We start from the raw sequence: 16728 nt of genomic DNA, 5'->3' as shown, positions 1-16728 counted from the left end.
TCTTCACTCATTTCAGCAACAACAAAAACCAACCAAGAATTCTTTACATTAAACAGGAGGCAAAAGGTTGCAATATGCTGACCTTATTGATTTTATGTCATTATTCCACGTGGGTCTGAATCATTAAACAGGGAGATTTATTTGTCAAACATTGATTTCCTATTGCATCATCAGCAGAGTGGGAGACCATCAGCAAGACCTTCATTGTACAGGTGAAGGTCTCTCCAGATCAATTACTCTTTCATTCATGCCATATCAAATGGTGATTTTACAAAGCAATGGGAAACTGCCCTAAATTGTGTTTATGTTGTTGCGGCCTTTAGGTTGCCATGTTGCCTAAACAAAAGTGTTCTTGTTGGTGGACAAACCTCTGTGGTCACCAGCATTCACTATGGACAAATCCATACATTTGAAGTCACTTCATTTGGTACACATAATTAACTCATTCACTGCCATTGACGACTATAGACGTCAAAAATTCATGTGAACTATTTCTATTAGTTTAACATTTTTTTAATTTAATTTTTTATTAAAACCTAGAATGTTTTTATTGTACATTAATAAGAGATATAAAATTATCATGCGATTAATTACGATTAAACGGCCCTTATTTTAAATATATTTTTTAACTGTAATTAATCACATGACTTCACTAGTTAACTAACAATTAATCACAAATTTGATATGTTCTAAATTTACAAAAAAAAAATTCTAGGTTTTCATACTCTTGTTAGCAAAAGTGGATTTTTTTAAAACCAATAGAAATTGTTAAAATGAATTTTTGACGTCTCTAGCCGTCAATGGCAGTGAATGAGTTCTTAATAGAATTTAGCTCTGTAGTCTTAGCACCTCTCATTTTCATTCTGTGTTACCCTATTATGCGTATTATTACCTCCGCCAAGCATACTGTGTACTATTGTAATACAGAGCAATAACTACTATTGTCTTTATGGGAAATGTGTGTTATCCAGGATGTATATGTACTACAGGTCGATCTTGAATGTTGTCGTGTTTAGCCTCCAGCGCCGGCGCCTGTCGTTCTAAAAGCAAACAGCAACCGGGAGGGCTTCGTCTTTCTTGCGTTGAAGGTTTTCTAGGGTAAGCAATCGGCTAAAATGGCGTCTCGAGAGCTGCGCCCCTGATCCCAGGTCAGCCGTTGTCTGTTTTAAATTAAAGAGTCATCCATCACTTGTTGATTATGTGTCTCCTACGCGCAGGGCATTGATCTATGAATTAACATGCAAGCTGCTGAGCCATCACAAACACTGTCGTGTCTTCATCCTCGTCTGTTCATGAATCATGACAACAAATGTGATTTTAATTCACCTCGTACGTAAGATGCGGCATATCATTTTGTCATTTCCCCCTGAATCTGACATTCCTTTTGTGGTTGGGAAGCATACCCTCACTCAAAGGCCACAATATTAGGTACACCAGCACTCCTTTATTCTGGAATACTTTACCGCAAATAGTTTCTTGCCCTGTCTCACCTATGACTTACGACTTTTAGCCTGTTTTACTTCCGCTTCTCCTCTCGCCTGCTCCGAGAGGGGTTGCCAGGTGAGTGCTGTAAAGGATTCTGCATCGACTGCCCAGGACGGGACATATAGAACCACTTAACCCGAGGCGTCTACCCACCATGGTGCTTCATTTCATTAAATTGATTCTTATATACGATTTTAACCAACATTGTACAGGATCATATTATGCGGTAAATGTTCTACAACACTCTTTGGTTGCTATATAAACCTGACTTGACTTGACAGCCAATATGAGAGCTAGCTACATCAAAAAATATTTAATGCTATTTGACTGAAAAATAACCTGTGACATTAAATGGGTGGTAATCTGTGGTTGTATAATAGATATAGGCAATTGTTGGGTCATAGTACTTTATGAGGTCGAAATAGCATAGAGTATTTTACTTTCCACATTCCAGCGTTGTCATCATGCGTTAACGTCGTTAATGCCGACCGGAAGTCGACGTTCCACCTTACACCAAACACGGAAGTACTAAGTTCATGAAATGTCAGGATAAATGATAATTTTAGGGGAAAACAAAAACAAACTCGAGCGTGTAAGGTTATCTAAAATCATTTTATGAATTAAAAATGCAATTATTGTCTTATTTTATCTAGATGGGTTTCTGTAGCTTTGTTGCCTCCGATCAAGCAAATGCTGACATACACGTAGACGTATGCTACTTTATTAGATTTCGTTTATTTTTCTTTAATAATAAAAAAACAAATGTGTGCGTGTATACCCGTTTAAGAAGGCCCTATTTTTTCTCTCGGAGTAGGATGCGCACGAGGGAGCGAGAGAGGGAGAGGGAGTGAGGGATGGAGAGGGAGCTACTCCGAGCAGGGAGAGAGAGGGAGGGGGGCGGTGCTTAGGTCTCCTCAGCTGCTACTCTTCAGTCCCATTAGCGACGAGCGGATGAATGAAGGCACACGTACTTTTTTTTTTTTTACACGAAGACTGAAGCTGCTGTCTGAAATCTCAATAGGCTGGATTATTAGTCACGTTTTTCATTTTACTTTTTTTTTTTTGCGACGGTGTCTTTTATAGAACGTCACAGGATTTATCCGCCTATCTTGGAATCTGCTGGTTTTGAAATGGCTTTGGGAGAACAGCTGAGTCGTGTCGAGACATTTGTGGATTAATCTGTATTTTTTCCCCTCCTTTTTATTCCTATAACATCCACTCAAAGCCGCCGAAATGCGCCTCTTTTTAAACCAACCAACCACATGAGTGGAGTTTAAACCAACCCTTCACATTCACATCCCTCCCTCCCCATTTTCTTTCCATATACTGCAATCAACGTGCTGGCAAAATATGGAAAGTGAGGTTTTTAGCCCCCTGCTGGAGCACTTCATGCTGTCACCTCTGGTCTGCTGGGTAAGTCTATTCACTAAACACATGAATGTACTATAATTGGTGATTTATTTGAGGTGTGGTGTTTATCCTCCCCCCCCCCGCCCCCCCCCCCCCCCCTCAGGTGAAGACAGTGGGGCAGCTCACGGTGACAGATGGCAGCAAACTGTCGGAATATGTGCAATTGGTGGATGGAGTTTACCTCAATGAGGTCATGCTGGAGATGTGAGTACCCCGAATGCAATGCGACATCTTCAAGAGTCAGGATGGGGTGGTCGAAAAATGGCTGTGCGCGCCCTCAGGGAATGCGTGTGATCAAAAAGTGTCACATGGGGTTGGGGTTATTTTAAATTAGCTGTGAACAGGAGCTTTGTTTGGACTTTTTTGGAAAGGATATCCGTGGGGTAGAGGAGGTGCGCCAGTGTGTTGAAGGCGGTGCGGTGCTTAACTTGATCACATTTGTAAACTTGAAGAATTCAACTGGCTATGAACGGGCATTGTTATAGGGCTGAAAAGATTAACCGAATTTGAAAATGGAGATCCAAATAGACCTGTAAAATCACATCTGTACAACCGCAACTCAACTCTATGCGTTCGTTTGCTGACACCCATGTCACTCACTAGTGCAGGCCCCACCTTTTTTTAAAGCCAAACACACATTGAAAGTCACATATGTAGTGTTGAATTTGAGGATGGCAACCCCCAAGTGGACAACACTAATACATGTACCTTGCAGGCACATTTTGTTGTTTAACAATGCAAAATTAACTTTGATCAAATTACTCGATGGGACAATCAGTAGAATAAGCAATTCTAAATATATTCAATTGCTGGAACCCCCTTCAAAATGGTGGAGAGCTCTTCTTTTCATCAACGGTGTACTCAATCAAGTGTCCAGTGAGCGTACAATGCGCAGTCTTGCCCTTCCACCCTTACCTCGCCCTCAAGGCACACATTAGCTAATTCTTGAAGGAAGCTTCTAGAAGCTGTCTGCTGGGAACAAATGTAGGCTGCGCACAATGGGGCCTCGTATGTGGGCCACTGATGGGTCATGCCGTCAAGACGTCTCTGCAGACAATTATCGCTGGGACCCCTTGGAGCAACGCTTCGAAAGACGCATTACAACTTCGGTTTGGCCTCAGCGGAGGTGATTATCTGGCCAGTAGTCAAGGGCGTACTTGGGCAAAGTCAACTGGCATAGGCTGGCTTCACCCACTAACAGAATAAAGGCTAGGAAGCAATTTGGGATTGATTGCTCGTTTTTGGCCAACCGTTTATGTGGTGACACTGTATCCTAAAAAAAAAAAGTCTCTAAATGGAAAATTTCAGGAACAACCACTGGAATGTTAAAAAAAAAAAAAAAGAGTAAAGAAATCGCTCCAGACGATAGATAAGTAGATAGTCGAAGTATGATTATTTCAAAGAATGGTCATGAAAATGAGTTGCACCTTTTATTACTCGTTTCCTGTTTCTGGATGGCATCTTCATCCAAAGGCTTCCTCCGCCGCCGCCTGCTGCTGCTTTGCTCTTCCAAATTGCATGGTTATAACGCTAAGTTCGCGTCGCCAAACCAGCCACATTAAGATGTTGGGAGGGAAAAGAAGTGCACTGGGCATGAGTGTTCAGAGTTTGGCAGCTGTGTGCCGCTTGACAGGAAGTGACCAGTCACAGCCAGCTTTGTGTGTTCGGTAGTCTGTGTGTATGTGCACTTTTTTCCCCCCCAAGGCTTCCATGTCAGCACTGGTCTCACACACTGTGTGTGTAACGTGTATCTGTTTTTGTGTGTGTATGCGCACATTTGTTTTTGCAGTCGGGCAGCTGTCGGTGGTCGTCTTGGCAAGCCATCCTCAAACACACACACACACACACACACACACACACAAGGCCCTCTGTGACGGTCAGATTGTTGTGTTTATGTGTCGGCTCTTTGTCTGCCTCTTTATTAGCGTGACAACATCAGCTTGTTTAATTGTCTAAATTGGAACGCGTCACAAAAGACTACATTTATAGATCTGTGTTGCTGGCTGACTGTGGTGTGAGATCTAAGAAGAAAAACAATGTTGTAGCTGAAAAAGAAGATGTTTCTAATAAGTCAGTGGTGCCTTGAGATCATAGGAGTTTACCTTCCCCAACCCCCGCCGCTGTTAGTTTTTCATGTTTACACTGTGCTTTCATACAAAAAAGCTGTTGTAACACGGTGGGACAGTGCAATTCAGCCCCCCCCCCCCCCCCCCGAAGGTGACGTCCAGAGGGCAGCGGCGGGACGTCGGGATTATCTAACGGTTTGCCCCTGACGCCCAGATGGCAACCCTGCCACCCTCCCTTTCCCCCCCCCTCCCGCCTCTGTCCTCTCATGACCATCATTATTACCCAGCCAATTAGATGACCTCCTCACTGCTGTCAAACCAATTAGCTCGCCCACTCTGTGAGGTGGAGCCAATTAAAAATGTTGACAGAATGACAAGAGTCCTGTTGAGATCCTGGATGCTCACTGGAGTTGGTTTTATTTGGATACAATGGGGAATTGTGTCTGAAGGACATGACTCCTGAACTTGTCTGTTATGCTGCATGTCAATTTGACCCAATTAAATAGATGTTAAAAAAAAAAATCTGGAGAAAGGGGGGGTGGGGGGGTTGGAATAGATTAAAACTTCTTAAATTTGTTTTTTTGTGTGTATTTTTTAAATATATTCGATTTTTTTTAAATATAAATAAATAATAAGAGCCAATTTCATACAGAGAATTAGAATTGCATAGTCTACCGGTACGACAATGCCACAATATCATTATTCTGGTACTTCGGCGAAAGCTATGTGTGGTTGCTTCAAACTAATATTTTGACGTGGCATTGTTTAGATATCAGTATCGAGCTACTTTACGCAGGTATAGTGCCAAAGTCAGAAATTGGTTTGATGACGACACTACACTGTATATTAAAAATATTGACACAGGGTGCTAAAATACACAAAATATAAACAAAAGTAAGGCCCACGGAAGTTTTATTCTAAAATGTTTGCCAAGTCCATCCATCCATCCATTTCCTGAACCGTTTATTTCTCACTAGACTTTGCAAGTAAGTTGACACCAGGCATCCCAGCATGCTCAGCGGCATTTGTAAATAGCTAGTAACGTGTAACGTTCCAAAGGAAGGTATTTTATAGCGCGCAATTCAAGCTTTGACCACAACTGTCTGTGGACCTCTATGAATGTTTACATACACAAATGACTGTACATAAAATTAACAATATATCTTAAATGAAGATATTGATTATAAAAACTGAGAAAGCCCTAATAGGGATATTTCCTACTTTTTCTGCAGTCTCGAATGCAGCATTGGTTAGTGATCTTACCGTAGTGGCGTCATCACCAAATGATACACACAATATAGCTCTTTGTTAAATAGTTATTATCATACTTGACGCTTGACTCCATAATAAACGGAGGCTACGTTGTGCTAAAGCTAACACCATACATACAGTGCCGTTCACACTTGGCTTATTTTTACCTCCTGTTAGCACTTGTTCGTTCTTTTCCACTTTCTCCCATCCTTCCTTCACGCCTCATCTCCTCTGCCCTTTCCCCGCTGTCTTCAAACCTTTCCTCTTGTTTTCTTTGAGCTTCTGTTTGGCCAGCTCCAGCTGACATAGTTGAAATTCCAGCTGCAGGAGGGAAGCAGGGATGCAGAGATGCTGCTGCTGAGATGTTGGAACCCCCCCCACTCCTCGAGGCTCTCCTGACAGAAACACAGCAGTGGGCTGGTCTTGGAAATCTGTCAGGAAGTGCAATCTTTGACTTTCATCTGGCAGTCAGTCGTCTTTGTGTCTGGCGTCAAGTAATGAAGTGTTTATGTGAGCCTTGAAAATGGCCACAACCAAGGACGTTAAACCTCAAAGAAATGGTAAAACGTCAGACGTTGAGTAATTCCACTTTCAGTTGAGGTTTACTGTCAAAATAAACATAAAACAAAGAGCAGTCACGCAACTGCGAGCTTAATGCTAATACAAAATACCATAACCTGACTATTGAAGCAAGCATCAATTTTATGGCGTCACTGCAGCTAAGGCAGTAAAACAATACCCACTGGCAAATATTCTTTATCCTCTGTGAAAACGACTAATATTAGTGAGAACACCGAGCAGGGTATGGCCGTCTTGTAATGTTGAGGTGCCGTTTTAATGCAAACTCGACACTTCCTCCATCACTTTAATGTGACAGACTCTCCCATGTCGCATAATCCGCTCTCTGGAAGACATTTGCTGGCAAATAACTGCAGCAGGAAATGCATTAAGTTAGGAAATGAAGTGCAAAGGAGATTCAATTAGGAGGACCTTGTTTTCTTTTATGATGAGGACGTAAGGGCTGACTTTATGTCAATGAGACACCATCCCGCGATCCATTTGCTCTGTCGGGAAGATGAGGCAATTATTGTTGATGGTGACTGTCTTAACTGTAGTCTAGTTTAATGATTTAACTCTGGAATGTAAAGAATGGGCTGCTGCAGTGGTAGGAGAGTGGAATGAGAATGGAACAAAGGGGGGGGGTGATACATGAGAAAGCAAAAGACGAGGAAATTCACAACATACCAAGGGTCACATGGTCTGTTTATGTGGCGCTACTGTCACCATAGAGGACCACCCCGCTCTCCAAAAATGGCAAAGTACTTCAGATGTATTCAACGTTTATGTGAGAGTGGCGGCGATAAATGAGTGGTACGCTTATCACACATTTTTTTGAAGTACAAAATGTGATATGTTTTTGAATGAGCTATTTTCTGAGCTTATCAAACATCCACTGATTTTAAAAATGAACACCTACAATAATCATTTTGTTAGCATTAGCGTTGTTGCTAATTCCTCTTAGCTCTTTAGCTTTCCTGCTAGTTGTGCGTTTGTTTGTGTGTGTGTGTGTGTGTTTAGAAATAATCACACACACTCCTGCTATGTTTGTACTGACTCTCGCCCAACACGTGGCCAAATGCCGCCTGTGTTTTTCCCTTTTTGTGCGTGTGTGCGTGGCTGCCCATGCTGACTGTAATGCAGCCTGTCATATATAGGTTAACACTACTCTGCAAAGCACGCAACCAATCAGAGAGCAGAGGAAGCCCCAATGGCTGCTGAATTCGGCCTCTGCAGCCATCCACACACAAGCGAATGGATGGCTTGGCTTATTGACTGCCTCTCTGTCTGACTTGCTGTCTATCTGTCTGTCTGTCTTGAGGCATCTCTCCTTAATCTATTTGTCTGGCCAAAGCCTTAAGTTTACTGTATCAGCAAGAACAGCAAGGGGGTTAATATCCGGGATTTTTTCCACCCGCCTACTAAAGAACTAAATCCTTATTTTGTCGCCTGGTGTTCCCCAGGGGGTTCAGTCTGAAGCGTGCAGCATCAGCACTTGGATAGCATTTTATCAACCTGAGCTGCTATGTCCTCACTAAGAAACCTATCCTGCATGTTTTTGTTTTTTTTAATTCGTAATTTGAAACAATTCCAAGCTGTCTTATTAAAAGGTATTTAGATTTACATTCTGTCAAACTATATAAAGGATAAAGAATAACAGCAAACTTTACACCTTTCTACTGCAGGGCCAATGCAGAGTGTGAATTTGGTTTCCATGACAACAAGGGGCAAAAGCTAGGGCCTTGAACACCCCCCCCCCCCCCGATATTATTAACCCTCAAATAGCTATTTTAAAGTAAAAAAAAAAAAATCAATGGAACTGCTTCATGCCACATTTGTGAATTTTTTCTTCGGGATTTAATGGGACATTTTGGGATACTTAAAAATGTAGTTTTACGCTGGTGACTCTTTGACTTTTCACATGAGCCTTATATAAGTGTCATGGAATGTACATGGGGCCATCATTCCTTTGCTGTTGTTTTTTGTTCTTCTCACACGCACACTCACAGCCCGTCGCCCTCCTCGCTCTGACAGGATTACAGCCTCCACTTTTTAATTAAAGGGTTAAATAGACCCCCTACTATTTACTCCTTAAAGGTCCCACGTGCTTGTGTGTGTGTGGTGTGAGGCAGGTCATGTGACTGCTAATTCAACCCATTAAAAAGAGCCCTGTGTCTCTGATTAGCATTAATAGCGTTGGGCTTGGGGGGGTGGGGCTGGGGCGCAGTTCAAAAGACTCATTAACGCATCCTCAGCCGCCGCCAAATTGAGAGAACAAGGTCTGTTTTTATTTAGAATTGAAATTGTGTTAGCGCCTTAGTACCGAGAGTACAGCATATTTGCCTTTGATAATAGAAAGATGACCAAAAATAAGTTGGTGACATCTGAAAAAATTATTGCTATCTAAATAACAGACACCAACAATCCATTATACATCCCTACAGCTTTATAATAACGACAATTTAATTTCCAGTGATGTAACCTAATTCACTTGTAGATCCGTCTCTATTAGAGACGACCCTCTTGTTCATGAAAATGTGTTTCAGTCTACATTGGTGACCTATATATATGAGGGTCAACTTGCTGCAAGTGTGTGGGGGTGGAGACGGCTGCCTGTGAATATATGCATGCATGCGTACACGTGGTGGCTACTGCATGCGTGTCGTCATGCGTCCCGTGTGCGTGCTTGCCGGCATCTATGCTTTGCGCCATGTGCGGTACACAACATAGCATAGGCTGCTTTTAGAACAAAAGGGAAATGATTACATATCAACAGTCTATTGTCAGTGATGATAAAAATAAACAACAATGGTTGTGTTTTAGGAAGATCTTTGATCATAAGTGGAGTCCAATGTTCGCAAGCTAATTCCCGCAGATATGCAAATGGCTGCTTTGGATGGCGCTTTGCAAGGAACGTGGATGCTGCGTGCAAGTGCGCAATGTTCTCGAGACATCTGCGATAACGTCGATCTACTTGCATGCTACTTCAAGGGACACACATTTTAAATCAAATCCAAAACAAATCTAGCCACATTTTATATATATATATATATATATATATATATATGGACACGAGGAAGTACTTAAAAGCTAATAGACACCATTTTGCATTATTACACTGGTTGTTTTCATCTAATTGGGATTTCTCCACCGAGCTCTATGCAACTCATTGCCCAAGGTTATTCTGCGTGACTGTCAACAATTATTTGTGATGATGTCATCTGTGGTAAAAGATAGACACAGCTGCCAGTGCACTTTCAATCGCTTTCGTGAACAAACTGTAAGAAAACAAACGCATAAAAAGCGCATTCATGCACGAGCCACCGGTGGCCACAACTCATGCTGAGTCACTCAATACACAGACTGGCTAATGGGTTAGCCACTTAACAGCCAGCCAACTTTACACTCTCTCTCGCTGACGCTCACGTCACTCACCAGGCCAGGCACCACCTTTTAAAGCCATATACACTTTAAGCTTCAAAACAGGTCAATTTGACCCACAACCTAACAGGAGGGTTGGAGAGGTGTAATAATAATATCTGCACCTTGTATGCACGTTGTTTTGTTTAATAATGCAACATACATTTGTATCCAATTACTCAATAGGATACTTGGTGGAATACTTTATTCTAAAACTATTTGATAGTTGCAGCCCTGCTCTGTACAAAATCTAACTTGGATGTTAATGAGGACAGTGGTAGAATGACATCATTTGATCTCTTTTTCCACCAGATATCCCAAAGCCACGGTGCAGAGGACCAACAAGAAGGTGAACAACGACCCCACGCTGCGCATCCAGAACCTTTCCATTCTCATCAGGCTGATCAAAGCCTACTATCAGGTAGAAAAATCAACATTTGTGTTTTCAGGCACCAACATGCTGTCATCATACAGTATAAAAGGCCAAAACCACGGCATTTTTTTTTCAAGCATTGTTTGAAGCTTTATTTTAATGTTTTAAATGGCCATGGCCATGCAGTTACAGCTTTCCCACACTCGAGACCGTGACCCATATCCTTAGGGGGCGCGGCGGGGATGCGGAAAGGTCACTTACTCATCTAGCAAAATGCATGCTTTGTATAAAGAAGAGCATGTAGGTAAAAAATGCTTCCTGTTATGTTAAATGAAAATACTTTATAGAGCTGCAGGACTCGGCCCTCGAGGACCGGAATTGGGGAACCCTGGCCTATGCATTTAAATGCAATTTTTGAAACAGGTTAATATTGACCTGCAATACAACAGGAGTGTTTAAGTGTACTCTCCAAAATATAACTTAATAAATTGCATCTATCAGAAACATACACTGACATGTTTTCTCCAACTTCGGTTTTTCTCCTTTTTTTTTCTAGCTTTTTTTTTTTTAGCCATTTAAATTAAAATGAGTTAAATGGACCCACAAATTATCAGTGGTTTGATGTGCATCTCCCGAAAATACTTGATTCTATATAATGTAGCTAGCTATCAGTCACATATATATTTTATCCATCATTATTTCTATTTATAAACTTCAAAATGGGTCAATTTGACCCGCACCAAACTTGAAGGTTGGAGAGGTGTCACTCAAAAGTACTTTTGTCCATACTGTAAAATAAAATCAGTTTCAGCCAAATTTGTTGATCTTACAATTGTTTAAAAAAAATAAAAAATAAGCCAGCATTTCCCGCAACATACAAGTTACTTCCTCTCGAGTCCCAAACCTCTTGTTAATCACTACCAGATCTGTTTAATTAAGCAGTAAACCCAGAGTAGCTCCCCAAGAAAATGAGTCACTGGATGGGTCAGCCTCTACTAAAGGTTCAGATCTGAGTTAAAGCCATTATTAGTCTGTTTGTCTAGCGGTGAATATAAAAGCTATTGATCACTTTTTTCCTTTACCAGTGAGGAGCTCAAGTTAGGCTAAAGATTGTTTCTTTTAACACCTCTGATTGGTTAATCTCATTGAGTGCTTGTTGCTTGATGAAAGACAATGCAAGCAAACATTGAGCCTCGTCTGTCTGCTCTGCGAGCTTTAATCCTCTCTGCTCATCTCGCGGGTCGCTGGCTTTTAACCATGCGACCACTTACTTGTGTCTGCAAGCTCAGCTTCACAGGGACCACCGACGGGTTAAAATGCTGCCCCGCCCAAAACAGCGCTTCAGGGACTAAATAGCCGCTTTCGTACTGCAGTCTTCATGTCAATTTGGTGCAACAGTAGAGCTGGAGTAACCGTCCCTTTCAGACAGAATTTGTCCAAGCGGGAGATTGCAGTGTCCACGTGTAAACGGCTGATGATGCTTTAGCCACCAATGTGTTTAATTTTAGTTTTTCATTGGTATGCTTCGGTTGATCCCAAAGAGATTATAGTGTGGAACACTTAATGAACCAGGGCTCGTGGTTGGTAACACAAAACCAGTTGCGCCACTGTTCAATTGCACGGTTTGGTTATTTTGGCGCATTTTACTGTTTTTGGAAATGGAAATGCAAAATACTGCAAGGCACACTTTTCCCAACTCAACTTTTACTTGCTTAGATTATTGGAGTGTAGTAATGGTACATGTTTTGTACATGTTATGGCCATTCGATACGATTCAGAAGGACACAACACAGGCTCCATTCACAACCTTCCCACATAGTTTGTCAGTGTCTCTGGATGAAAAGCCAAGTTCTGCTTTCCTGTGGTGTTTTCGGTCCCTTCCCGGTTTTTCCCATTTCCTGAGCCGCATGGCTGCAGACGGACGGATCCCTTCTGTTGTCCAAACTAATGGGCTTAACAGGTTTGCAATTTACTGTACTGCTCAGCATTCTGAGCTCTCTCATAGCTGCTGACTTTGTATGCTCGACCGCCTTCTCTACTTCTTGATCTTGTTTTTCAATTTACGTGTTGATTTTTGATGGCAAGGGCCCTCGTTGGTAAAGAAAATGTCCAGTAATGCACACATGAGCAAAACGTGTGCTTATTCGCGTAAAAGCTTTATTGAATTAGGCTATTGCCGCTGGTGTCGGGAGAAAACCTAATTCATTAACCAAGGCAGACACTTGTAGATGTTCCCAAGACCCTCTTTGTCCTGACCCTCCCCCATTTCCTGCATGCTTCTGCTCTACCCCTTCGCTCCCATAAAAAACTATCATACCTTCTGCATTTTTATGCCCTGTTCAGTTTCCAGGGATGCAGGAACAATACCTCCAAAAAACTCAGTATTTGGGATTTTAAATGTGTCTGTTTTTTTACTTGCATTCACCTCGAAAAGATCTGTTTGGCCCCTTTTTTTTTTTTTTTTTTTACACTGCACGATACCCACTTGGTTTTAGTTCTTAATATGTTTCCGTCAAGTATCTGGTCATTCGATCCAGTCCTGTAAAAGCTAGCAGCTAGTCATTGGTAAAGCCGGTTAGTCAGTTTTAAGGATAGACTACTAGAATTAACAGAAGTACCGTATTTTCCGCACTATAAAGCCTTTCATTTTCTCAAAAACCGACAGTACGCCTTATAATCCGATGCACCTTATATGTGGATCAATATTGGTTAAGTAGTACCATAGTCAGGGGGTGTCGCCGAAGTAACAGCGGTTAGAACGGTAGTCCCACACCTGAACAAGGCTGGGAGACATTGTAAATATGGATATTAACGTTTGATCAATGTTGAGTTATTGAGTTATTGTTAATACAAAACCATATTGTGACTGCACTACCAGTAACTTGTTTTGGGAGTGAACAGAGTTGTCAGAACACTAGTTTGTATTGTATTACCGGTAATACATATTGACTGACTCATCTGACTGTTTTGTTGACATTCCTTTTAGCGCAGCTCCATCGAGTGGATGCTTAACGCAACTCCAGCCACTACAGTAGCTTCTATTTTATGTGCCTTATAATGTGGTGCGCCTTATATATGGATTTTTATTATTATTATTATTTTTTAATAGGCCATTCGTTGAATGTGCGCCTTATAGTGCGAAAAATACGGTAAACGGGTAGGCTAATGTTAGCTTCAGTACTACACGCCACAGTCTCTACTTGGTTGCAACTGTGTTTTCTTGCTGCCCTCATTCTCCTCTCACATAAACATGTCTCCCCTACCAAAGTCATTTAAAGAGCTCCATCTATTGTTCAAACTAATGCTTTCAGTTCAGCGGGATTTTTGTACTTTCCCACATTGAGAAAAACGGCATTCGTGGATATGTGGGTTCAAAGTTTTTAGGTTCTGTTTGAGCACATTGCGTAGGAGGGTTTCAATGTCTAGACGGACTTCTCCACGCTTTGATTTAAGAGTATAGTGAACAGATCATTTTCAACCAGATGTGATCATATTACCAAGAAAGCGCAATTTCCGCCTCCCTACAACCTTACATAGTCGTGTTTGAGCTACAGAGCAAAGGTTTCATCTCTTTTCAGTGTCTGGGCCAAATATACACTGGGCCACATTTTAATTTAGCGGCCTCGGTTTTGGCTTTCTCCGGGGGCGTGCGATTATGCAGCTCTAGCGAGCTGAACTGGATTCTTTTTGTGGCTTCTCTCATGAATCCCTTCCTCTTATTTCGTCCTGTGACACATGTAGCCACATTCCAGCTTGCTGTTTGTTGTTTGTTTAGATCTGTAATATTAAAACAGCTGGCTCTTCTATTTTATTGTTTTGTGATTACTTTGATTTGGTTTTAAGCTCCTTATCGGGAATGACGCTTTTGAAAGGTTTGGGAACTTTGGTGCAGAAACTAGACCTATTATGATTGGATGACTACTGTTTTCAAATCAAAACTGTGTCACAGTTTTGATTTGAAATTTCCATCATGCTAGAAGATGAATGACTCCCGGAAGAAAGGCTGACTGACGGCGAGCTGCGGTTTCTGTGAAGCATTTTTCCTGTGAGGGGAACTTGAAACAGTATGAGGAACTACAAGTTCCAGGTTCATGATGCATTCACCAAACTAATATGCAACATGACTCCAACCTACCCGCTACTATGTAGCAATGCAGTTATCATCCCTATACTGTTGCTTCTCTCTGAAACACAACATTCATCCTGCTAATTTCCCTCCCAAATATTTTTCCCTGCAGGTGTGTCAAGCGACTTAAGTGCTAGCTGACGCACGCAATAACAAGGTCTGCCATAGCTTACTGACCTCACAAAGATGCTCTGTTCACGTTTGGGGGAGAGAGAAAAAAAGAGAAAACGCTCCCTCACGCACCGTACAGTAGCGCTGCACTGCATGAATGGTTGTGACTAAATTACAGCCTTGTTATCGCTGCTTTTAGTCACCAGGAGTTATTTTTATATGAACTCGGTCACAACGTGCATACATATTCCAATCAAGCTTGGAATTCCCCCACGCTGACTCTCTTCTTTCGGCGCCTCACGAGTAAATCGGTTTATTAGGGCATGTGCTCGCCTGCCGTGGGGCAAATGTGCGCGTTGTCACGCACGCTCACATGCTCCTCACCAATGTCGCCATTGATGATGCGGCAAGCTGCGCGGCGCCTCAGACGCTCGCTCGGCATTTGGGGAAACAATAGGATTTGTTCCATGGGACGAATGAAATTGAGATAGCCGTAGAACTGTTTGTCAACACGACTACAGGGGTCTTCGGTTTACGATGGCACGGATATCAAGGTTGCAAATGATGCGCAATGCACTAAGAATATGTAGTCATGTGACACAAGAAGTCCCGCTCAGTTATGTAGTTTGTCATTGGTTTTCAGATTTATTACCTACAAGTGATTTTTTTTTACCTGTACTGGGGGAATTCCAGTCGCAACGCAGCAGACGCGTCCAAGTCAACATTTAGCAGTAACAAATTTAATAAAAATGCATATATGTGTGGGTGAAGTTGTATTATACAATTTTAAGACTAGACAGAATTTCACAAGTTACTTCATGTTAAAGATTAGATAGCTCTTAATATGAAAAGAAAAATGCACTGAGCTGTCACCCTCTTACAAATGCAATTATGCCATCTAGTGGCAGAAAAATGAGTTCTACAGTACAGTACATCTTTTTAATTTTAAGTCAATTTTATGAATTATTATGAAATTCCTGAATCAATGACTAAAGGATTTTAGTTTAATATTTTTTTCCACTTTTATGTTAACAAGCGTATGACATTTTAGAAAAAAATATTTTATTGTACACTTAGAACAGATATAAAATTTGTGGTTAATCGTGAGTTGGCTATTTAAGTCATGCGACTGATTACGATTAAAAATTGTAATCGCCTGACACCCCTGATTTGTAATATTACATTACAAATATTGACTGTATTTATGACTTCAATTCTGCGTTGGCTTATTGTAGGGATGGCGCTTTTGTGCATGTGTTTTTGTTCTGCTTTGTGCTGATAACCAAATGTATCTTGATACGACTAGAACTACATAATTACTATTGGATGGAGTAGGTAACGGAGAATGCAGAAGCAACTTTAGTGTGAAAAAGGAGGGCCCAGAGGGGTTGATGATGAGGAGAGGGTGAGTGGGCGGACGGACGGTATCAGGATTCCCCCAGTCCACCTGCCCCCTCCACCTTTTTGAGCAGCAGCTTGTTCAGCCTTGAGGGGTGCGGAGGGAGGACGTAATAAAAAGCTCTTTGGCTGATAGATATCGCCAGAGAACAAAAGAAACGTGCTGCTAACGGCTCGTTTTCACTTCCTCCTCAAGCAGAACATCAACTCTGCTCCATCTGGACCACTCAGGACCCCCGCGCCTGCTGCTCTTTTCCGTGGACACACCCACCACACCTGTTGACTTTCTTCATTAGTGCACTTAAACATAACGAGGAGTCATATGTAAACATGGAGAACTTTATTAATGTGGCGCACCTGTTGAGACAGTAAAAGCATTTTCATTCGTGGAGGCAGCGCTTCACCCACTATAATACACGTACACACACATCAATGACCCACCCGCCGCGTGACTATATGTGCCTCTTATCAGAAGCCAACACTAACCCAGTGCATATCTGCTTAGATTTTGTTTTTGACATGGTAGTGTA

The 16728-nt window shown here is 41.8% G+C and overlaps 1 protein-coding gene across 8 annotated transcripts in view; it reads left to right on the top strand.

Moving 5' to 3' along the window:
• Nucleotides 1–2369: 2369 nt before the first annotated feature.
• ccdc88ab (coiled-coil and HOOK domain protein 88ab) overlaps nucleotides 2370–16728 on the top strand; it is a 51179-nt gene continuing 36820 nt past the window's right edge. For all 8 annotated transcript variants that reach the window (XR_015096841.1, XM_086092610.1, XM_086092606.1 and 5 more), the window contains exons 1-3: nucleotides 2370–2898; nucleotides 2999–3099; nucleotides 10503–10611. Coding sequence is in view for 7 of the 8 variants with exons in the window: in XM_086092610.1 (XP_085948736.1) it covers nucleotides 2836–2898; nucleotides 2999–3099; nucleotides 10503–10611 (273 nt within the window). In the remaining variant the exon portion in view is untranslated. The remainder of the gene's footprint in view (nucleotides 2899–2998; nucleotides 3100–10502; nucleotides 10612–16728) is intronic.

Source organism: Leptonotus elevatus, chromosome 13 (assembly GCF_054856555.1).
Source record: "Leptonotus elevatus isolate MCC_2025b chromosome 13, RoL_Lele_1.0, whole genome shotgun sequence".
NCBI classification, from domain to species: Eukaryota; Metazoa; Chordata; class Actinopteri; order Syngnathiformes; family Syngnathidae; genus Leptonotus; species Leptonotus elevatus.
The sequence above is the reverse complement of the archived record's forward strand: the minus strand, read 5'-3'. Positions and strand labels throughout refer to the sequence as shown.